The 21,799-nt window shown below is 50.1% G+C and overlaps 6 protein-coding genes across 6 annotated transcripts; 5 read left to right on the top strand and 1 right to left on the bottom strand.

Moving 5' to 3' along the window:
- Positions 1-700: 700 nt before the first annotated feature.
- Positions 701-2,933, top strand: EJ05DRAFT_476029 (uncharacterized protein; the record flags this gene model as incomplete). The annotated part of the gene is made up of 2 exons (XM_033743939.1): positions 701-1,290; positions 1,362-2,933. Coding segments are annotated over exons 1-2 (1,609 nt in total), but the record flags the coding sequence as incomplete, so codon positions are not given.
- A 537-nt stretch (positions 2,934-3,470) lies between these two features.
- EJ05DRAFT_510609 (UDP-Glycosyltransferase/glycogen phosphorylase) lies at positions 3,471-8,269 on the top strand. Its single transcript, XM_033748187.1, has 7 exons — positions 3,471-3,774; positions 3,824-3,975; positions 4,027-4,699; positions 4,751-4,987; positions 5,035-5,802; positions 5,854-6,610; positions 6,661-8,269. Exons 1-7 carry the CDS (start codon positions 3,584-3,586, stop codon positions 8,185-8,187), a joined length of 4,305 nt encoding a protein of 1,434 aa, XP_033601167.1. The 5' UTR covers positions 3,471-3,583; the 3' UTR covers positions 8,188-8,269.
- Positions 8,270-9,205: 936 nt separating this feature from the next.
- Positions 9,206-11,530, top strand: EJ05DRAFT_476027 (uncharacterized protein). The gene is made up of 2 exons (XM_033743938.1): positions 9,206-9,693; positions 9,757-11,530. Exons 1-2 carry the CDS (start codon positions 9,522-9,524, stop codon positions 11,145-11,147), a joined length of 1,563 nt encoding a protein of 520 aa, XP_033601166.1. The 5' UTR covers positions 9,206-9,521; the 3' UTR covers positions 11,148-11,530.
- A 579-nt stretch (positions 11,531-12,109) lies between these two features.
- Positions 12,110-12,568, top strand: EJ05DRAFT_427785 (sterol-binding-like protein; the record flags this gene model as incomplete). The annotated part of the gene is made up of 2 exons (XM_033741520.1): positions 12,110-12,263; positions 12,405-12,568. Coding segments are annotated over 2 exons (318 nt in total), but the record flags the coding sequence as incomplete, so codon positions are not given.
- Positions 12,569-12,896: 328 nt separating this feature from the next.
- Positions 12,897-15,577, bottom strand: EJ05DRAFT_476025 (uncharacterized protein). Its single transcript, XM_033743937.1, has 2 exons — positions 14,824-15,577; positions 12,897-14,774 (listed from the first exon to the last, which is right to left on the bottom strand). The coding sequence occupies exons 1-2, from the start codon at positions 15,372-15,374 to the stop codon at positions 13,055-13,057; spliced, it is 2,271 nt and encodes a 756-aa protein (XP_033601164.1). The 5' UTR covers positions 15,375-15,577; the 3' UTR covers positions 12,897-13,054.
- A 4,031-nt stretch (positions 15,578-19,608) lies between these two features.
- On the top strand, positions 19,609-20,989 carry EJ05DRAFT_485807 (uncharacterized protein; the record flags this gene model as incomplete). Its single annotated transcript, XM_033745482.1, has 6 exons — positions 19,609-19,618; positions 19,691-19,846; positions 19,903-20,196; positions 20,256-20,485; positions 20,534-20,802; positions 20,956-20,989. 6 exons carry the CDS (start codon positions 19,609-19,611, stop codon positions 20,987-20,989), a joined length of 993 nt encoding a protein of 330 aa, XP_033601163.1.
- Between the last annotated feature and the right edge of the window lie 810 nt (positions 20,990-21,799).

The following is a 21,799-nucleotide window of genomic DNA, read 5'->3' as shown; positions in this document are numbered from 1 at the left end:
CCGGAATGGTTTAACCAAACGCATGCCGCCACTGGACTCGTGTATCCATCCGAAAAAAATTTAGTCGAGTCCTTGAGTCGTTCACCACAAGGAGGGTCAACAGGGTTCTCAGGGCATGCCTATGAAACGTTCGCGCTTGTGAGAAAAATCTTTGCAGAGTGGCGCGTGTATCGCTAATGTCAAGTTTTCACGAAGGGTCGTGAGAATGTTTGTCACTCAGACAATGTACAGGAGGTGCTCGCGAGTGGTGGCTTGATGTTGGGCCCGTCTGGAATTTTCAATTATGGCTGTTGTGTCGGAGCTGAGACTGTTGACTGTGGTTTCGACACGTCACATTTCCTGGACATACTGAACGCAACGCATTCGTATTTATCATCAGAATCACCTGTGTCATATTCTCGGAATGTGGACTACTCAGCGAGACGTGATGTTTGATTGCTTGGAAGCCTGCTCAAAGAATGAGATGCTTATAAAGAAAAAGATGTATGGCGCTGGGCTGCATGCACTGGCGGGCAACTGGCGCCAATTGTTACCGTCGGTCCACGCCTAGGTCAGTTAGTTGGGGCGTTGTAGCAAAGCCAAAGACGGGGATGCACACGCTAGATGGGGCATGCTCCACCCACAAGAACATGGCACATGCAGATGACTCAACTTGCTCTAGGAAAGGCGTGAATGTCGTCTTCTATAACAGGTCATCGAATCCCTCTCTACTCTTCATCAGGGGTCTGGCCATACAAATAGGTGAAAGTACATCTATATCATCGCACTACAACTCGACACCGACAATCACTCGAAGCATCCTCAAGACCATCTGCTTCACTACACCACCACTACTTCCCCGTATCTCGGTTTTCCGAACCCCACATTTCCATTGTTTGTCTGGGGGATCCTAATATAAGACCTGAAGCTTCAGACCCTGTGTTACGCTCCTGCGACACACAACCCCACGGAGCTGGTTTCTCTCTGTTATTATTGTTCTCACGATGATTCGTTCACACATCATGCCTTCATACCTGGACTTCAACGCTCATCCGTCCGCGCTCCCTCAGTCACGATCTCGTTCCTCTGGAGCATCTGCCATGGCCGCGTCTATTGGAAATCAAGTTGGCCACAAGATCAAAAGCACTTTGATGCAAGGACGTCCTAATGTCGATATCGAGTTGAATAGTGCCCATGGCATTCATGGTTCCTTTATGACTTCCTACTCGACCATGGACAAGATCGAGGGCACCGTCAACATCACTGCCACCCAGGACACCAGGTTTGACGAGCTGGATATCACCTTTGTCGGTAAGTTGAAGACGAACAGCAGCAACAGCAACGTGCTGCTTGGAACCATCCAGGGAGCTGACGTAGAGCAGGCATATGCAAGACTTATGTCGATCGCCTGACTTCCACCCCATCTCTTGGTGGAGGCCGGACCACTGCGACCCACAGGTTCCTACGCCTCAGCCAACCTATCAATGAAGAAGACCTACCCCACCCACGCATCTTTGCAGCTGGCCAGACTTATAAGTTTCCATTTACCTTTGTTGTCCCTCAACATCTTCTACCTCGTGCTTGCTCTCACAAAGTGGATAACGATACCGTTCGTGATGCTCATCTTCGACTGCCCCCTAGCATGGGAGACCCTGAAGTCTCCGGATTTGCCAGTAATCTGCTCGACGATATGGCTCCGGAGATGGCTAAAGTCCTGTATGTCATAAAGGTCCGGGGACTTCAGTATCGGCCAGAGGATGACGAAGCCCTAATTGTCGTCGATCGCGTCAGGAAGGTCCGAATCAAGCCTGCATTCGAGGAACAGCCTCCTTTGAGTGTCGATGTGGCTGGCGCTTCGGATTATCGACTTAGACAAGTAAAGACCATACGTAAGGGGTTGCTGAAGGGAAAGAGCGGAACATTGATTATGGAAGCATCGCAGCCGAAACCTCTACATCTTCCTGGCGCACGCACTGGCGAAGCGCCTGTTCCAATATCTACCGTCGCTAAAGTTGTGCTTCGTTTTGATCCGACCGACGATTCGCAACAACCGCCAAAGCTGGGATCCCTCACATCCAGACTCAAGGTGATCACCTTTCACTCTTCTGTACCAAGAACTTGTTTTCCAGTCAAGAGCACTCTCGCATATGATATCTCCCAAGGATACTATTGCATGGCTCTTCCTCTGGCGTCCAGATGTATTGCTAATACACAATGGGAACGTCAAGATGGCTCGTCTTCTCCAGTCTTCCGTCGAGACTCAGCCGCCTCAACCGTAGAATCGTCCTTGACCGGGATCCCAGCCCCAAGCGACAACTACCACGGCAAGACATTCTACACCGCAAGAATACTTGTTCCCATCACCCTTCCCTATAACAAAAACTTCCTTCCAACTTTCCACTCGTGTCTCATCTCCCGGACCTACACCCTATCCTTGTCGCTTTCGACGCCCACATCTTCTCTTGCGTCGGCCTTGACTCTCAAGGTCCCGATCCAAGTCTCACAGGGAGTAAGTCCTGAGGCATCTGCCACCATAGACGAGGAACTCGAGGCGGCACAGGACGTTGAGGACATGATGCGACCGCGATTTGTCTCTCCACCGAGCGATGAGTATGGCAACAGCCAGTCGATGGACACCGATCTTCCACCGCAATACACTTTCTTTGCGCCGAGGACTTACGCCACTAATATTAGTGTGCTAGGATAGTCTTGCAGTTCAGCTACTAATATAGGTCATTTATTTCATTTGCTCATGGGTGGAATATTGATATCTTACGTAAAATACCCAGATTGATTATCTTCGGCGTTCAGGGCAGTTTGAAAGATGGTCTGCATCGTACAGCGTTCACGACGTGCGACAGCGTATCTGTACTGGGCTGGCTAGCTTTGAGTTGTATATGAATCAGCAATACCTACTTAATATAATATATAAACCTCGTATGAAATCATAGCAGAATCGTACCAGAGCTACAGACATATCAAACACCTAATTACCCCTATTGCCTCATTCTCGCGCGCCATCGTCTAAGCCAGGATCCAGGTCCACGTCAGCACCAAGCATTTATCAAAGCGGATTGAGCTTTCACTAAAGTCTTCTAGTTCTCCAGAAAGATGTCAGATCACCATGATTAGCCAATAGCGATCGCGGTCAGCACGAAGAGACCGATCGCCTATAAGTATCAGTTTCGTTGCACACACAACGATTCAGCCACGCTGGTCACTGCACTTAAGCTTCTCGCTTTGCCTACCCTTGAGGTGTGTGATAAGGGATTTGACAGTGGATGGACGGCTGTGGGAAATACGGTGATACGACGTATTCCAGCTCGAGCTAGCTTAACTTTTCATTACTCAGGTAATTAGCTTCAGTGACAATTCTGCCTCGAGTAGGTGCCAGGTGTGGGGCCAACTGCCGGCTGCCAGTGAGCGGGGTGCGCGTCATTTCAGCCACAGTTTGGTCCTACTCAGCTATTCAAGTAGATACCCACTTTTGGAATTTTGTTGTCACTGATCCTTCACTTACAAATTTTCTTCCCTGCTACTATTCTTCTCCCTCAAAACCTTTCATGGCTTGAGTCTTTCTTATCGAGCGCAAAGCTCTACAAATATGGCATCCGAGAAGCGTCCCGCAGCAGCAGACCCCGCTACGCCTCAGGCATCAAGCTCTTCAGCTCAAACTGACCAACCAACCTCTATACATCGTGAAGATGAATCTGATGCCCCAGTGGGGAAACGTGAAGCTTCCTCCTATCCTGGCTCTTATAGACCCTCCGACGCTCAGTCAACCTCTTATGCCTCGTAAGAACCCTATCACTACTGGTTCAATTCAAGCTAACATCCCATCAAGAACCACTGGACCTATCCACGACTATAACACTGGCATATCCGACGATCCAGCTGGATATGCAGACGAGGTTGAAGAATTACCAGCGTATAGCGAGACCTTGGGTACAATCGAAGATGATGTCGCAGGCCAAGGAACTCAAGCCTCCATCGCAGGTCAGCGACAGATTACCACTCTCTGGGATTCAACGGGCTAATCCCATACAGATGATGGACGTGTGAACATCAACATTGACCAGAGCAATCATAGGCTATCAACACTGTTGACACCCGCCCTTCAGAGTCAATATAACTTTGCTCAAGCCGATGAGCCTCTCCCACCCCCATATATACCTCCCTCGTTAGGCGGAGATGCCTCAGAAATTCCACCGCCACAGATGAACGTCGTTATACACGTCGTGGGTTCAAGAGGAGATGTCCAGCCCTTTGTTGCTTTGGGCAAGCTTCTCAAGGATACATATGGTCATCGCGTGCGACTGGCTACACACCCTGTTTTCAGAGCCTTTGTCGAGGAGAACGGCCTCGAATTCTTCAGTATTGGGGGTGATCCAGCCGAACTCATGGCATTCATGGTCAAGAACCCCGGCCTTATGCCTGGTTTTGATGTCCTCCGCAGTGGCGACATTGGATCACGAAGACGTGGCATTGCTGAGATGATCAAAGGTTGCTGGAGGTCTTGCATAGAGACAGGTGACGGTTTTGGCGTCGAAGCTTCAGACAAGACCGTCGAAGACTGGATGTCTAATGATGCAAGCTCAATCGCCTCGAATGATCCTATGGCGAAGCCTTTTGTCGCAGATGCAATCATTGCTAACCCACCCAGCTTCGCACATATTCACTGTGCGGAAAGGCTAGGCATTCCACTTCATATGATGTTTACGTATGTATGGGGATCCTTTCATGCAATTCCATAGACTGACGAGTATCACAGTATGCCGTGGTCGCCCACTCAGCAATTCCCACACCCACTTGCAAATATTCAGTCCTCAAACGCAGAGACGACGATCAACAATTACATGTCATATGCACTCGTTGACATGCTTACGTGGCAAGGTCTTGGAGATGTCATTAACCGGTTCAGAAAGAATAGCCTTGGTCTAGAGCCAATTAGTCTGATGTGGGCCCCTGGCATGCTTCAGCGTATGAAGATCCCCTACACTTACTGCTGGTACATATCATTCTTCTTGACTCATATCATGTACTAACGTCCTACAGGTCTCCTGCACTCATTCCTAAACCAAAAGATTGGGCAAACTTCTTGACCATTTCTGGATTCTTCTTCCTCAACCTGGCATCAAACTACACACCAGAGCCAGACTTGGCTGAGTTCCTTCGATCTGGACCACCACCTGTGTACATTGGCTTCGGCTCTATTGTCGTCGACGATCCGGATGCCATGACAAAGCTAATATTCGATGCCGTCAAAATGACTGGGCAGCGAGCCTTAGTCTCGAAGGGCTGGGGCGGCTTTGGCGCAGATCAGCTTGGTATTCCAGACGGTGTATTCATGCTTGGAAACTGTCCACATGACTGGTTGTTCAAGCAGGTATCGTGTGTAGTTCATCATGGAGGGGCTGGTACTACCGCTGCGGGCATTGCTGCAGGCCGGCCAACTGTGGTTGTACCATTCTTCGGTGATCAACCATTTTGGGGAGCCATGGTCGCTCGAGCAGGAGCTGGACCTGATCCTATTCATCATAAGGACCTTAATGCAGACAACCTCGCGGCTGCGATCAACAAGTGTCTGGAGCCGGCGTCGCTCGAACGCGCAAATGAGCTCTCTGAAAAGATTGCAACAGAAAAAGGTACCGACAAAGGCGCCCAGTATTTTCATCAGATGCTTGCCTTGGACAATATGCGCTGTTCCCTTGCGCCACACAGAATCGGTGCCTGGCGCGTGAAACGTACTGCGGTTCGATTGAGTACTTTGGCTGCCACTGTGTTGATACAGGAGAAGGAATTGACCTTTGATGAGCTCAAACTGTAAGTCTTATATCACCCCGTACGTTCACGATTGGCTCATGTACATATTAGACATCGACCCAAGGAGTACGAAACTGATGGCGGACCTTGGGATCCTGTGACCGGCGGTGCGTCTGCAATTATGGGTACAATGTCGACCATGATGATGGGCGTAGCCGATTTCCCGATCGAGACGCTAAAAGGCCTGGGAATTCATCCAGATGCTGCCAAGAAACGGAAAGAAGAGAAGGAAGCAGCCAAGGCTCAACTTCACGCCGCAAGTACAGATACCCTAACTGAGACTAAAACTCTTGATCGACCGTCAGTGGAAAGCGACAGTAAATCTTTCAGGAACGACTCAATTTCGAAGCCATCGAACCGAACGCCAACCATAGGCTTGAACGATAGCACAGATAATATAACTAGAGTAACGTCTCCTGAAAGTGTTAGTGGTGTCCAGACACCGTCAAGCGAGCGAGCAAACTTTTTGGCGCAAGCCATGCGCCAGCATTCAGGCTCAAAGTCACGGCCGTCTTCGCCTGCACGTGAACACAGTGAATCCCGGGGATCAGGCTTCGGGACGCCAGGCCGGTCCAACACACAGCAGTCGTCCGTGGGAGGGTCAGGCTCAAGTTCTTTTGGGATTGAACCCGCCATTGGTACCACCAAAGGTATTGGTCGTATGGTTGGTGCTGGAGTCAAAGCGCCATTAGACTTTACTATGGCGATATCGAAAGGTTTCCATAATGCTTCTAGACTATATGGTGAGGAGCCTCGTCAAGTCGACAAGGTCACCGGCTTTCAGAGCGGCATGGCAGTGGGTGCAAAGGTCAGCATATCTTCATATTACCCATGTGATTGCACTCTAACATGCCATAGGAATTTGGACGCGGCATATTCGACGGTATTACAGGTCTTGCCAAGGACCCCATCAAAGGCGGCAAGAAAGACGGCTTCGCAGGCTTTACCAAGGGGATTGGAAAAGGTCTCATCGGGTCATTTCTAAAACCAGGCGCCGCAACATTCGCCATACCGGCCTATACGATGAAGGGAATCTATATGGAGTTCTCCAAAAAGTTTGGACCAAACATCGACAACTACATCTTCGCGGCACGCGTCGCACAGGGTTATGACGATGTTGGTCGTTCGACCCCCGAGGAACGCAATGACATCCTGGTACGCTGGAGGTGCATCTCAAAGAGTGTCAAGAAGAAGAAGAACCCCGGTAAGGACCAGCTTGATGGTCTTCAAGCGTTATTGGATAAACACAAGGAGAAGAGACGAGTTCTCATTCGCAATAAGGAGCAATCAACGAGCTCTGTCCCGTCAGCAGCAAACACCTACATCTCACAGCGTGGTGTTCAGACTGGATATTCTGCTAACAACGCGTCATCTGCTTCGGATGGTGGAAGTCTATATGCAGCGTATAGACCTAGCGGAAGTGCATCTCGCGCTTACTCAACGACAGGCCCTACTTCTCCTGATTCATTATCGCCAAATAACAACCTCACTCACTCTCAGACCTATCCGGACCCGAACAGAATTCCAAACTCTCCCAGCCACCCTGGTATTCCCGAGCTTCCCGCCTACCGTGATCTATCTGGATCACAGACTACGTTCGCTGGCGAGAAAGATCAATCCAGACGCGAATTTTCGCATTCTATGCCACAAACCCCTATTCCTGGCCCCTCGGACGATCAAGTCATGGAACGTGCCCTTCAGGCCAGCATCACCGAAATGCAACGTCAACGCGATCTACAGAGCCCTGGTGAGGAGGAAGACGAAGAAGCGATGCTTCAGCGTGCTATAGCTGCTTCCATGGCCGAAGCTAGTGCGTCTGGTGCCTCAGAACAGGAACAGCGCGAACTAGAGGAAGTCATGCGCAAGAGTATCCACGAAACGACGGCACGCAAAAAGGTAGCACGTATGAAAAGAGTACGATCTTCTGACAGCGAATGGGAAAGCGACTCGGATGAGTCTTTCGAAGACGTCAGTAGTGCACAGGTGCGCGAAGAGGAGGAGCTACGTCGCGCTATGGTGGCGAGCACGCAAGACCGGCTTGAAGGAGATACGGCGTGGGAGGAGCAGCGGAGAAGGGAAGAGATTGAACTCGCTGAAGTGTTGCAGCAGAGCAAGAACGACGTCGAAGCCAGAGGTGCTGCAGATCCAAATGATGAGGAACGGCGTAGGGAGGAGGCAGAGCTTGCGGAAGTGCTTCAGCAGAGTGCAGCCGATGAGGAGGCCAAGAGGCGTGAGAAGGAAGAAGAGGAGAGAGAGGAGGAAGCTGTGCTGGAGTATATCAAGCAGGAGAGTCTCAAAGAGGCCGAAGCACAAAGACGAGCGAGAACCGGCATGGGAGGCTTGGGGATGGGTGGCGAGTCGAGTGGAAGTGGTGCCGGACCTTAGGGGTAGTGAGACTGCGAACGTGTATGAGAAGTAACAATGCTATGATACCCTCATGAATGGACAAATGGAGTTTACAATGCCCTCATTGCTCACAAAGTAGAAAGCTAGGCTTGGAAGTGTTTGTGCTTGAACGAATTGACACGTGAGCGACTGCCGAATTGAGCAATCTCCTATATCGATATCATGTGTCTCTGTCTGTCTATGAATAGGAGATTCAGTTTGATCAATCAACATTTTGTCTACCACACCACGAGACCGGGCTGTTCGTGCAGTCATGATACATCAGGGGTTGGGTATGAGGTGATATGATATGATTTATTGGACGACGAGATTGAGAATTTGGGGTATGCTGTGATTATGCATGTTTCCGCAGGTGAAGTTGTCTTTCTCCTTTGTTTAGCCTGTGGATGCTGGACTTGAGTTAGCGTCAGCATCATCATGTACCACTCAATCGGCGCGTCGAGAGTGCTGCGTGCTGCCTGAGTAGTATGATTTCAAGGACATAATCTGAATCTGCCTCTGGTTTGCTCCCTGCGGCTCAAAGGAAGAGGTCTAGTTAATCAAGGCAGCGCGTCTTTAGTCAACATGTCAACATCCTGATGGTGCAATGGACCCACAACATTAGTTTCATCTGGAGATCTGTTTCGAAACACCCGCACACGGCTCTTTGCAAACGATTCGCGAGACGGGCAGATATCATGAAACAGAAGACGGCGAGATGGGTCTTCCGTCGCGTGGTATAAGCGGTAGACGCGTCGAAAGAGGCTTGGCTAGAAGAAAGCACCGAGTCGTTCCCGTCCAGCGAGCGAATCATCTCACCGACTTATCGTAGTGCTGACGGGCAGATGTGAAGCATGCGCACACGATTGGATGGAAGTGAAGAGGCGTGAAACAAAGGTGCCGACTTGACAGGCCTCCTAGCCATCGACGGCGCCTTGGCCCAACCTCGTATGCAGAGCAACAGGCCCAACAACCAACCGTCACGTCGAATACTTAAGAACACGACCGCCTCGCGACCGCGACATAGTCGTGATTCTTCTCATTTTGCATCTTCTTTGGGCAAAGTTTCTGGATATCGCGCGCAACTTCAACCCCTCATTTTCAACGCTTTCTGTGCCTTTGACTCACACCTGCAGCTCACGTGCACCCCATCTTCGAACAGTCCGAGTCGCAGTAAATAGCAAACAGAGAATGGCCGCCGCGATGCCTGATTTCCCCAAGGATTCCTCTCCACTCTCTCTCCGCCTTTGTTACCGTCATCGTCGTCGTAATCGCGAGTTCTTTGTGCCTTTGCCTGAATTGATTTGAGCCCACTTGATGACATATTTGCCGAAATGCATCTACAGTGCGATACATCGCACCCACAGCTGAAGAGAACTGTCTCCGGCGAGAGTCGCGGGAGTAGTGGCAGCAAAGGGAGCAATGTCTCCTCTGCCTCGTCCAACCGGACACTTCTCTTTGGAGAGATTCCTAGTCCGGCCAGCTCGATAGCCGACGACCTGAAGAGTGAGGATATGCAAATGCGCACACGCACTCGAGAGACCAATGTCACTGACACTAGCCAATCAGCTTACCGCTCGACCAGCTCGATATGCAATCTTGTCATGTCGACAAGCCCAGCTTTCCAGCGATTCTGGATGACTGAGTCCACGCGGGAAAGCTTCCTGGGACACTGCGCTGCGGAAGAACTCAGCAGCCTTCGACTCGTCTGTCACGACTTTGGGGCCAGAGCGGCGCCTTTCTTGTTCGAGGACTTGACTATCACGTTTAATTCCAGGAGCTTTACCAAGCCGGCGCGCATTCGGGCACTGGACAAGATTGGCAAACATGTCAAGACCGTCACGTTCCATATGCCTCATTCGAACCAGACGTTTCTTCCTCCCTTGATCGATGCTATGACTGGAGGAGAGAAAGCATTCCATTACGAACCACAGCTTCAAAACAACCCAAAGGTGCCGCGCTACGGCACATGGGATATGACCGAACTTCTACTCCAGCAGTATCCCTCATTGTTCCATGCAGCTACAAATGTCCCTTCCTTTGTTCGTGCCTTCTCAGCCATGCCTGGCTTGCAACATTTGAAGGTCAGTTGTCCAGGCCAGGAGCCGTTTTACCACTATCGCAGAGACATAGTCGACTATGCACTTATCTCGTTGCGCATTGCGATTGAGCGAGCGCCCTTGAAGGAGCTGAACACGTTGTCTTTCCTGCCAATTCACGCAGCTGGTCTTCTTTACATGCAGCCCGGCATCGGGTTTGGCGCGACTCCAACTGGAACCCGCCGCTGGTCCCAGATCAACAAGCTTGCCATCCACATGGAAAGTGTTTCAAACGAACGGTCAACCCAGACAGACCACTTGCGCATGCTGCATTCCTACTTGCGCTTCTTCGCGCCGCACGTGCGACGTCTGCTCTTCCGCTGGCGCGACACGCGCGGCCCCTCGCCCTTCTCCCTAGATCACGAGCCATGCATGCAAGGATCCGCTGCCAGCGCCCGCGAGACAGACGGCAACGGCCATCATCTCAAGTCTCTCAAGTTTCCCCAGCTCAAGTACATGGAGCTGGAGAACGCCATCATGGACTCGAGCCAGATCAGCCGCTTCATCCACCGTCACCGACGCGTCCTGGCCGAGTTCAACTTCGAGGACGTCCATCTTCGCACGGGCACCTGGGACGAGGCGCTCGCGCCGCTGTCGCGCATCGCTGGCAACGATGACTGGCGTCGCAAGCAGGAGGAGTTTATGGATGTGCCTATTGTATTCAGCCCCGTCGACGAGGAACCGCGCATCTTGGGTCCGCTGCTCGAAGAACATGTTGAGCGGCCACGTGGTATGACGCTGTCGCGCTGGCTATCAAAGTCAAAGTCCAGCGCGTCGGCGAAGCGCGCAAAGGAGCAGTTCTGGGGCAGCTCCGAGCACATGAAGAAATTCCTGAGAGCCTCCCTCTCGCCGTGGAGATGAGGTGGCTATTCCAGGCGTTCTGTTCTGGTGATAATCATGGTGTCCTTGCTGGCAATGACACGGAAAATGCATACGCGGGGTATAGGTGTTATTATGGGGTCTGGTCAAGCGCGATACCCTCGAGATCGAGAATGACGGAGGAATGGCAACCCCGTCGTGTCTCTCTCGGTGCAGCGATCGTTGTGGTATGGGTGGAACGTATCTCTTTTAAAATATAGTCGACGGCAATGGCGACGACGACGACGATGCTGATGATGATGATCTCTCACGAGTTATACATCCTTACGATCTTTATGTTGCACGACAACGACTTTTCTTTGCATATTTTTATTCTTACCTATATTGATTGCCTCAATACATAACTACAATGAACCAACCGAAGCTCCAGACGTCACTGACCCAACCCTCGCAATCACCGTCCATATCCTACCCGACAACAGACCCCTAACTATCCCAACTTACCAAACTCAGAACCCCAAACCCCCCAAGCGAACAACCAATAACCCTGCCCAATCGGGTAATTCTACCTCGGCAAGTCCCAGAGTGCAGTCTTGGCGCGTGTCGCGGTGTATCACATGCTACTCCGCTCCTCGGACCCACTCTTCCTTAGACTCATCCAGTCCATCAATCCCCAGACTTCTCCACACAAAGTCGTTGCATGACCTCAAGCCGAGGGAGCGAGCCTACAAGACTATTTTCACCTGCGCCTGGTGCTAGTTAGTGAATGGTATAGCTGGGTTCGTTCCGTGTATAACACCGTACTCCCATCTTTCTTTCTTCTTTCTCATCATCCGCATACCTACCAACCTACAAAAACTATCTCACCACCTACCCACAAACCACCAACACCTCACACCCTCCATCCAGTCCGTCCATCCCCAAAAAAAACCGCCAAAATGACCGTCGCCCTCGAATCCCACCCCTCCTCCGCCGCCTTCGACGCCATCGCCGCCGCCCTCGCCTCGGAAGCAGACAAGAAAGACGCCATCAAAAAGGCAAACCAGATCTTCGCCTTCACGCTCAAGAACAGCGCCGGCAAGACCGAGTCCTGGTACCTGGACCTCAAGGAGACGGGCGAGGTGGGCCGTGGCGCCGCGCCGGCGGGCAAGAAGGCTGGTGGTACGTGTTCTCTCTCTTTCTCTCTCTCTCTATCTCTCTCTGTCCCTGTCTCTCTCTGTCTTTTTCTTCAATAATTGAGAATAATACAAGCAAGCGGTGAATAAATGGCTAATGAATTGTGTTGTTGGGGCTGTACAGTGACGATGGTGATGAACGACGCGGATTTCCAGAAGATGATTGACGGCAAGGCGAAGGCGCAGCAGCTGTTTATGAGCGGCAAGCTGAAGATCAAGGGCAATGTCATGGGCGCGACGAAGTTGGAGCCGATTCTGAATAAGGCCAAGGATCAGGCGAAGTTGTAGATTGGCCCTGTGGGGAAGAGAAGGAGGGGGGAGGGGGGGTTTGATTGGCAATGAAGCAATGAAGTGCGAGGGAATAGAAGAGGATAACGATTGTAGGAATATGTATGTAGGAATTTACATGCTCTCAAAGACCTTGGCTTTATATCCTGTCCACTTGCGCACACTCTATACATATGGGCGGGAATGTCGTATTTGCGGCCTTTATCCCAGCGATGGAATCTTATGTGCGCCTATTCTATCCCGCGTGAACCGTTGTTGCACTATTTGCAATTATCATCTTAATTTGTTCTAGAGACCGCTAGATAGACCGGAAGAAAGGGGTGAAAGTAGGGAGTAGAGAGTAGTATGATCGAGGAGACTGGAATCCTCTACTGAAATCTATATAAAATCTATGTATAACGTCATAGCAAAAAGAGTGTCTAATTTTCGAAAACAAAATCAAGTCGGCGGCATCATACACATACACAAGCAGGCAAGCAGCATGTTTTAAGACGGCACGTTGGCGTCCGCGTCTGCCATCTTACGCACGGAGTCCATATATTTGATACGAGACTCACTCAGCTCCTTCCTCGCCTTCCGGGCCGCCCTCTCCTCCTCGCTCAGACTCGGCTCGCCGTTCCCAGTAACAGGCGTAGCCGCTCTCTTGCGCTTCTTTTTCGACGACGACGACGACGAGCGCTCGCTGCGCTTGAAGAATCTGTCGTAGAAAGCGGCGCCGGGATCGACGTCGCAGAGCTCTATGTCGTCGTAGAAGCCGCGAGTCTCGTTGATCATGGGGACATGGGCGTTTGTGGACGGGATCAGGTTCGGCAGGTCGAGCGGAGGCGGTTCGGCGCCGTACGGACCGCGGCGGAAGAAGATCCGTTTGACGAATACGGCGCGCGTGCCGAGCGATCTGACTTCGTGGTCGAGGTCGAGCATGTCCCAGGAGTCGTCCGCGAACAGGGCCTGGAGGGCCGGGCTCATGGCCCAGTCTTCGAAGATGATGCGCGGGATGACGACGCGCAGCTTTTTGAGGTTGCGGAGTCGTGTTGCGTAGCGGGCCCAGAACTTGCGCCATCCGTCACTCTCGCGCGTCAGCACGTTGAGCTCTCGCGGGTCCAAGGGCACGCGCCGGCGGTGTGCTTGCATGAAGCCGGGGGTGTTAAACTGGTATCCGATCGTGAGCTCGTCGACCATATCGGCAATGTGTGATAGTCCGAAACGGGCCTCGCATTGGCGCCACAGCTTAGAACCAGAATCCTTGCGATTCCATGCTGACGATGCCTGCATCGGCCTGAAGAATTCTGACTTTACATACGGTCCCTGACCTCCTTGGTAGTCGTATCCTATCCTGAGACTCACCGGAACTCCATGTTTTCGGAGGTTCTGGAACAAGTAAGCCACCTTATCCATGATGTCGTCTGCGAATGTCCTGGATTGCACAGGATATAATTTCCATCGCTCAGCGTGCGGAAATCCATCTTCCATGAACGTATCCCAGGAGAATGTCGGCCGCCAGCCCATGCGCTCTCTCAACCAGTGAATGCTTTCGAGAGCTTTGGCATCCTCGAAAACATCGGCCTCACCCAAGCTCGGCTCGAAGGCATCCACCAGATTGATCGGGCACACGGCCAAGTCATCAAGTCTATCGTGTGAGCCTATCAGCACCTTTGGGTCTTCCTCGCGAACCAAAGCCATATGTCGGAGGAAGTCACCAAAACTTTTGGTTGACTCGTCTACGATGCGCCGAGCTTCGCTTTCATGGTCACGGTCACAGTTCTCGATAGGATACTGACGGAAGACTACGGCACCAGACCGTGGTTGCCTTGTCAACGGAGAATACACACCCTGTTTCATTCTCTCGCAACTCCATTGCATCCAATTTCCAAGACCAACGGTGATCGAGAGGGATTCGGTGGTCGCCAAGCCTTGGGCAAGTCGAGAGATCAGTGTTCGGAGGGGTGCTGATACGTTACGAAGCTGGATATGCTTCAAAGTGCTAGGCGCATGTTTAATGATTGGGTCGACTAGGGTGCAGATATAATCGTGCACCGAATCTTGACCCCATTCAGATGGCGATGAAGCACAAGTTAGTGACAGTCTCTCTAGACGAGGACAGATTTTGTTCAGAATATCAGCAACGGAACCGGTGTGAATCCCTTGAGGAGATTCCCTGCGGCTCAGCCGGAATGGCGAGCCCGCTGGGACGCATTTACTAGAATACCTGAGGATATGTAAGTAGATTAACTCAGTCCGATCTTAGTTATTTGTACCGATATCGAATTTTCTCATGTACGTTGAAGTCTGTCCAGTCGAAGAGCTTGAGATGGGTGGTGCGCAGAAACAAGGCTAGACACGTTTCAGCTAGTTCTGTCCAAGACCATATGTTGTCCAGCCTATACTTGTCTGGGTCGACGTTCCACACGAAATCTCTGACGTCGCTGAGGTCAAGTGTTGTAACTTGTGGGAGGTTCTGTTCAATCCAGGTAAAGTCATCCAATGACGACCAGTGCGAAACAGCCATGCTCTGGACATAGTTGCGGTTTCTGTCGTTGACAGAGTCCTTGAATTGTTCCCATCTAGAGCGACCCGCAGACGAAAACTCCCATTGAGCGAGGGTTGAGTCGTCCCAGTCCTCTATGGTGATTGGGTTCCTATACACTGCCTGCTCGAGGAGTGATGAGGCATAAAGTCCTTGGCATGTCCGTCTGAGGCGCGCTAGAGTTGATCGATCAAGATCGGTCACAATAATACCGAAGACATCATTAGGAAGTCCGAGGAGGGCTGGCTTGTATTGCTCTTGATGAGGATCCGGTGTCGGCATTGTAGTGATATGGTAGTGAAGTGTGAGATCTATGGTTCCAGGACAATAGTCCCAGGACACAAATGACAACCAGGGAGACTCGAGTCAAAGTAAGTGGTGCTGCTTAATCAACTGAGGCAAATGTCAACTTTGAAGTTAGCCGCTCAGTCCGTACTTCTGTATGTAAAGAATGAAAGAGAAAGTTTCTCAAAGAAGTGCTGATCAGATGGACTTTGCTCGCATACGTTGGGATTGACGACGATTACGTGCAGCAGCCACGGCTAACTCAAAATGGTTAGCCGGAGGCTATTTGGGCTGGACGGGAATTTACGCCCACACACAAATGCAGATGACAATTTCATTCCTGGATCCTGATAAACTTGCCCGGTCTATGAAGAGTATGGCTGTGCCAACTGCACGAGTTTAGAACGATTCTGATGCAGCCATCATCCAAGACTCTTTGTGCCCCAGTGACCCGAATTATTGGTCTGCAGTCATTGAAGCCATAAGGTACCCAGTAGAAAGATCGGCAGCTCAGAAACCACCATCAGCCCACGGGCCTAGTCTTCAAGATTGCATCTGGTACAAGTAAGCATCATAGGGCCCTGGAGTTGCGGTACTCGGGTGGTAGGGCTTCAGGCTCTTCGACTTCATGAGGAATGTTCTTCCATCATCACAGGATACGTGTTCAAGCTCTTACTTGCAGGAATATATAAAAAGGCGCATTACAAGTCTTTATGAACAAAGTAGACAAGGTAGGAAAAGCATTGTGCGTGGAAGTAAGCATCAGAGATCCATTGAGTGTTCATCCAAACTGCACAAGCTGTCTGAGAATGCGTACGGAAAATTGAGGAAGACTTGCCAGGGGAGATCGATAGTACAATGCTCTTACTGTCGAAGCATTCAAGGATTTTATATCTCAATTCCCTTGTGAGATTTCGAATCACGCTTCCATCTTGCTAAGGTTGGCGATCTTTTTGTTGAGTTCCCGAATGACCGCGCTGGTCTACTCCGTGACTACATCCTTTATTATCTCTCTATCGTTATTCGTGGATTCGATTGTCAAATTGTACAGTCATCTGCATCTGCTCTTGTAGATCGTCCGGTAACTCTTGTTCTCTCGAACTATTGTTTCGATCTCTTCGTAGACATTAGTGTAGCACTGAGGGATAGGAGGCACACCATCCTGTACCAACAGATTGGAGATTTGATAGCGCTTGGAGGCACGTAGTGTTGACGTGAGTGCTCCAAAATTTGCTAGATTCGTGGTAAGTCCAAGGTCCTCACATCGGTCTTTCGATCTGTCAGTCAGAAGACCCGTAGGCATGACTCGGATCAGGCGAGGGCGTCTCTTTCGGAAATTCTACTGCGAACATGACTTGCTCGATCGAGTCGGTAGATTTTTCTTACCATGGATAGGTCTTGGACTGGTCGAATCCGACTATCCCGTCCGTTGATATCCTTGCCCAAACATCACGCGTCCAAATTGCGGTGTATCAAGCATCACCGATAAAGAGCACATTCGCTATTATGTGACCGAACTAATAAGCGCCTATGCGTGTGAACAATACTGGCAAGGCTGCCCGTCTGTGCCAGGCTGCAATTGGACGGTCACAGAGTTTGTGATACCCGACTATCACCCTCCGAGCACGCTCCCGCTTCTTAAAAACTTAGGTATGTTCATCATTACTGGATGTATCTATAGTTGTTATGGTACCACCTACATTGTCTGATGTAGGCAAAGTTAACAGCTCTACGATGCAGCAAGGCGGATCACAGACCCATCTTTCCTGTCATGGGACGGACCGTTTCTGCAGTCACAATCTAAGGCGGTAATATCGGTAGGGTTGAATGCTCAAGTCGTCTGTGTTGAGGTAGTCAATGGTTCCTCTACGTGGTAAGATGATACCACGACTTCGAAGGTCATTCCACAGAATTCTTCATTAGGAGTTGTTGAGACGCTGACAACGTGGCCGTTGTACAAGAGCGGTTCGGCGGTCACAACAGAGGAGAAACCGCCTAGTTTGATGCATCAACATGCTCATGGACATCTTAGTATACTGATCGATGCTATCGGTATGCAAACTTCCAACCAGGCCCACGTTATCCTATAGGGCTGTATTTGACGTTATTGCTGTCTCTCAGTCCGTATAGCATGAATACCAGAGACGATGCTATTCAGTCACTCATGACCCGTGGTGTACTTACAGCGTCTGAAAATCTAATTTTTCATCGGGATCTAATGAAAAGGAGAGATGCCAAGTCATCCCCATTTGACCACTGGAGCAATTTTCCTGCACCTAGAGAATTAGAAAGCGCACAGCAGGTGTCAGTCCCACCTGTGCAATGTCCGATTTCGAAACTTCACCAGACGAGACATTCACAATTTACACGTGGACTGTGACTATCGCTAGAAAGCGGTCTCGATAAGACAACTCCTTCCGAGCATGTGTGAGAGCGGTCTACCGGTCTGGAAAAGTGCATCTCATAAGGTGAGGTGACTAGAGTGGACCATACGTCCGGTATCAATGCACTTCTACGCCGCATGAAGGTCTAAGTAGGTAAACATCGAAGCATGAGCCCGTGTAATTCGTAAATGATTCTTAACCGTGATGGCGACGACCGTATAAAAGGTCAAGCATCCGCAGCAAGATTGCGAGTCTTCGATGTTCACAGTCTTCCAGGCCACACAGCTAAACTTTCACCAGAGACTCGATCGAAGACCTTTCCCTTCATATTCAACTTCAACTACAAACATGACCTCCAATCAGAACATCAGCGCAAGAATAGAGCCTGTAAGTATTCCCAATTCACTTCACCAGCTCCAGCTAATCCAAACATTAGCCATCCGGAACAGGCCCAAGCTCCACAGCACCGCCGGTACAGCCATACTTCAAGCGATTAATACGTGATTCCTGACCTCAAACAGTGGACCGACTCTTTGATTGCCACGGCTTCCTCTAACTTTGAGTTTCAGTATCTTGGTTTCGACCCTGAGGATTGCCAGGGCATGTACCATATTCCTATTCTGGATCTCTCGCCGAAGGCTCTTATGTCGATACCTGAAATCCGTTCCGGTGGAGGACAACAACGAACAGAGGCGATCACCGGGTCCAACGCGCCAGTTGCTGGATTGAAAAGATAGGATAGCTTGAGCGGCTCGGTCATGACCAGAAGCCGGAGCAGTGCATAAGCCAATGGTCTAACGAAAGTCTTGGAGAGGTTGTGTGACCGGCATTACAGAGATCAGACTACAAGATAGGCAAAGACGAATCCTAGACATGTCCCAGAGCTGATTAGAGAAGCGAGATACCATGTTTAGCTACGTTCTCCGTATGTCACTACCTTGAATAGTCATTCTATGTCCCTTTTTGTGACATTGTTACCAGTCATGCAATGTTGTGAATCAGTTTTTGGTGCTGTGGTGCTTCCATGAGAGGAAGATGGTCCTATTATATTCCACAATGTCCATCTTTATGCACGATTCACCCGTGGAGTTAATAGTGGGACGTCACGTGTACGCTCCCGAGCGCTCTGCGACAGACGGAGATTAGTCCGGTTTTGGGCTGATTCTCCCCTGACTCTATTTGCATGACTACGATTTCGCTAGCTGGAGCATTGTACAGTAGTGTCAATCCACATTCACAGTGTAGATACGAATGACCATCGTGGAGTTGACATTGCACTGGAGCGAGAGAGCTGTTTCCATTTCGAGAGTTGCGACCCACATACGTGGCACTGCCAGGATGGTCCAATGCACGCTGTCAATTTCCTGATACTAATGCATAGTCTCCTCCGATAGGGTGGATGCCTTGTATTATTCAAATGTATGCATTGGTCCAGTATCGCATTCTCTGTTACTGAGTCTGTACATCGTGCATAACCGTTGTTGGGTCTAGCGACAGGCTCGTGTCGCCATCAGGTATCCCGCGGAAGATCGGGGCTGGTAAGAACCTTGAAAGCAGGTTCCTACAACGGATATCCTTCATTCCGTGCTTTGACTTGCAAGATTCTATGCTATTTGGAAACCTGACTAGACATCATACATGTAGCGGATTTCTTGCTTTGACTCGGTTGCCACATTCTTGCACAACGTTTATATACCTGCCTGAAGCTCTCGTGAATGATTCTGAATAACTTTAACTTTGCTCTAAACAGTGCTGAACACCTGTTGTACAGCATTGGGGTTCTTTCCTAAAGGACCATAGTTGTGAAGACCACCCTACAGCACTCCGTATCCTTCTGCTTCAACAAGATGGCATCTAGTAAGAATGATAATATCTCTGATAGTTAGCCGTCCTTCCCTTTGGGCGAAAGCAATACTGAATCGTCACTAGAAAGCCTCGATGATAAGTCTACTCCATCGGAAGGATCTGCCGTCGGTCTGCCTCCAATCTGGTCGACTCAACCGTTCTTACGATCGCTTGTCCAAGCGTTCGGGTATGGACTCGATTGGCCAGATGTTAGACTGCAGGAGATCGAGTACGAGAAGAGTAAGCATTCTGCAGCAACTTACTTCCATGATCACATCACTGATAGCAGGATACAGTTGATGCCTATCCCAATGGCTATCCACGTTTAGCAGCATATATAAACTCTGATCATAACTTTCTCGTGTATCGTAAATTTGGCACAGCACGTAATCGAGTTCTCTTGCACCGACAGCAACAGGTGGTAGCTGCTGAAAGAGCCCTTTATGAGCTGGACTGCTCGAACGAAAAGCATGGCTTTGCACGTCGTTTGCAGACAATATACCAGGATAAGGTTTCTGTAGAGTCTGAAAAAGACTTCAAGAAGAGGAACTGGTTGATCGAGGATCTGAGCGACAAACTCGCTGAATATGGTACGCCCTCTAGCGTCTCGTCTAAGATCTCTGGAGCGCTGTTCTAACAACCATTTAAGATAAGTTGCTGCTTCGCGAAGCACAGATCGAACAGTTCGATAGTCCATCGCGGAGGAATTATCTTAGTCTCTACCACTGGATCTGGAATCTCAAGCCTGTTGTGCGCGAAGAGGGAAAATTCTTCAGTCGTGCCGATGATTTCGTCATTCTCTCACGACGAGCACAGGACTCTCCGCTGAGAGTCTTCATCGAGGGGATCATTCTCAGTCTACCAAGAAGCTGGACTCGTGTAAGTGATAGTATATACTCCCAGGAAGCACGTACTAATCGCACTAAGCTCGTCTTTACGAACAAACACCAAAAGCAGGCAACAAGCGAAGCATCGGTTACTTTAGCTGACCGAGGTCGAGTCGACTCCCTTATTCGAGTGATCATTGTAGCCACGACAGTGTTCATGGTCGTGATACCTCATTCGATACTCCTCGAGGGAAGCATTTATGGTCAGATTGGAACACCCACCATCTTGACGTTCACCGCTGGGTTCGCTATGGTGGTATCAGTGTTTGCGAGACCAAGCAACCTGGCGTTGATCACAGGAACCGCCTGGTAGGTTGAGCAAGAGAGCTACTCGGGCATCAGTCGCTGACTTCTACCATAGCTATTGCACGGCTCTTTGCATGCTCCTCGCGCTGGCAAAGTAGGCCGCGCTAGATGCAGCAAGGAAAGTATCAGTTGTAGTGCTGACAATTTATTTCATAGTCTAGCAATCACCTCTCCCATGTCCCATGGATGAGCTCACAAGAATGTAAAATCCTTTTTCTGCATTGCGGCGTTCTGTGAAGAGTAACGTCAAAACCTGCGGAATTGACTAGCATGATGACCGGGTCGATACACAGAGACGCGAAGTAGATTTGAGCGATGGCCAGAGCGACGCAATCCTCGACGCACTACCTGTATGTTGCCGCAGTTTGGAAGTCCACCAAATAAAGAAGAATGCAATGCATGTTCATGGGTGATTTGAAATGTTTGCCTGCGGGTCAGTTTCTGCATGCATGATCCCTGCGACTCTCTGATGAACAAATGACAACTATCACGATATTCGTCCTTCAGGCAACGTATGAAAGACCTTCTCAATCTACAGAATCACGAGAGAAGGGATAGTGTGTTATGCCGTCGTTAACGGTCCTTCTTCGCTTCGCTAGATGCGCGGTCATAGACGGATGGCCAATGTGACATGACATGCATGCTTCACTCACACGTCATCCGCCTTTTGCGAAAGCAAACATCTAAACCTAAAACTATGGAAGTTCATCCTCGGAACAAAAGCAGGCTTGGATATGAAACGAATTGTCTTGGGCACGGCGCAGCTTTGGTTCATGCCATTCTAATAACAATGTTGAGCTTGTGCTACACCGAACGCGACTTGAGCTAAGTTTGTCTGCAGCTTTCCTTCTCACGCTGACAATGAAGACAAGTAACGTGCGCAATTTCATTTCAAGATTCATGAGGTGCATCGTATGGCTCGTCCCACAGTCTTGTGGTACGAGATCTCACGTGGATTCTTTTTGCGAGCTTTAAAGGGAATCTCGTAAGTATTTGAGTC

This window comes from Pseudovirgaria hyperparasitica (assembly GCF_010093815.1).
Source record: "Pseudovirgaria hyperparasitica strain CBS 121739 unplaced genomic scaffold EJ05scaffold_7, whole genome shotgun sequence".
NCBI lineage: Eukaryota > Fungi > Ascomycota > Dothideomycetes > Acrospermales > Acrospermaceae > Pseudovirgaria > Pseudovirgaria hyperparasitica.
The sequence above is the reverse complement of the archived record's forward strand: the minus strand, read 5'-3'. Positions and strand labels throughout refer to the sequence as shown.

Coding starts and splice junctions, on each gene's coding strand:
- EJ05DRAFT_510609 (XM_033748187.1), top strand. CDS start 3,584: ATGGCATCCGAGAAGCGTCCCGCAGCAGCAGACCCCGCTACGCCTCAG. Junction 3,775..3,823: donor CAGTCAACCTCTTATGCCTC/GTAAGAACCCTA, acceptor CATCCCATCAAG/AACCACTGGACCTATCCACG. Junction 5,803..5,853: donor ACCTTTGATGAGCTCAAACT/GTAAGTCTTATA, acceptor TGTACATATTAG/ACATCGACCCAAGGAGTACG.
- EJ05DRAFT_476027 (XM_033743938.1), top strand. CDS start 9,522: ATGCATCTACAGTGCGATACATCGCACCCACAGCTGAAGAGAACTGTC. Junction 9,694..9,756: donor GATAGCCGACGACCTGAAGA/GTGAGGATATGC, acceptor CTAGCCAATCAG/CTTACCGCTCGACCAGCTCG.
- EJ05DRAFT_476025 (XM_033743937.1), bottom strand. CDS start 15,374: ATGCCGACACCGGATCCTCATCAAGAGCAATACAAGCCAGCCCTCCTC. Junction 14,775..14,823: donor CATGAGAAAATTCGATATCG/GTACAAATAACT, acceptor ACATATCCTCAG/GTATTCTAGTAAATGCGTCC.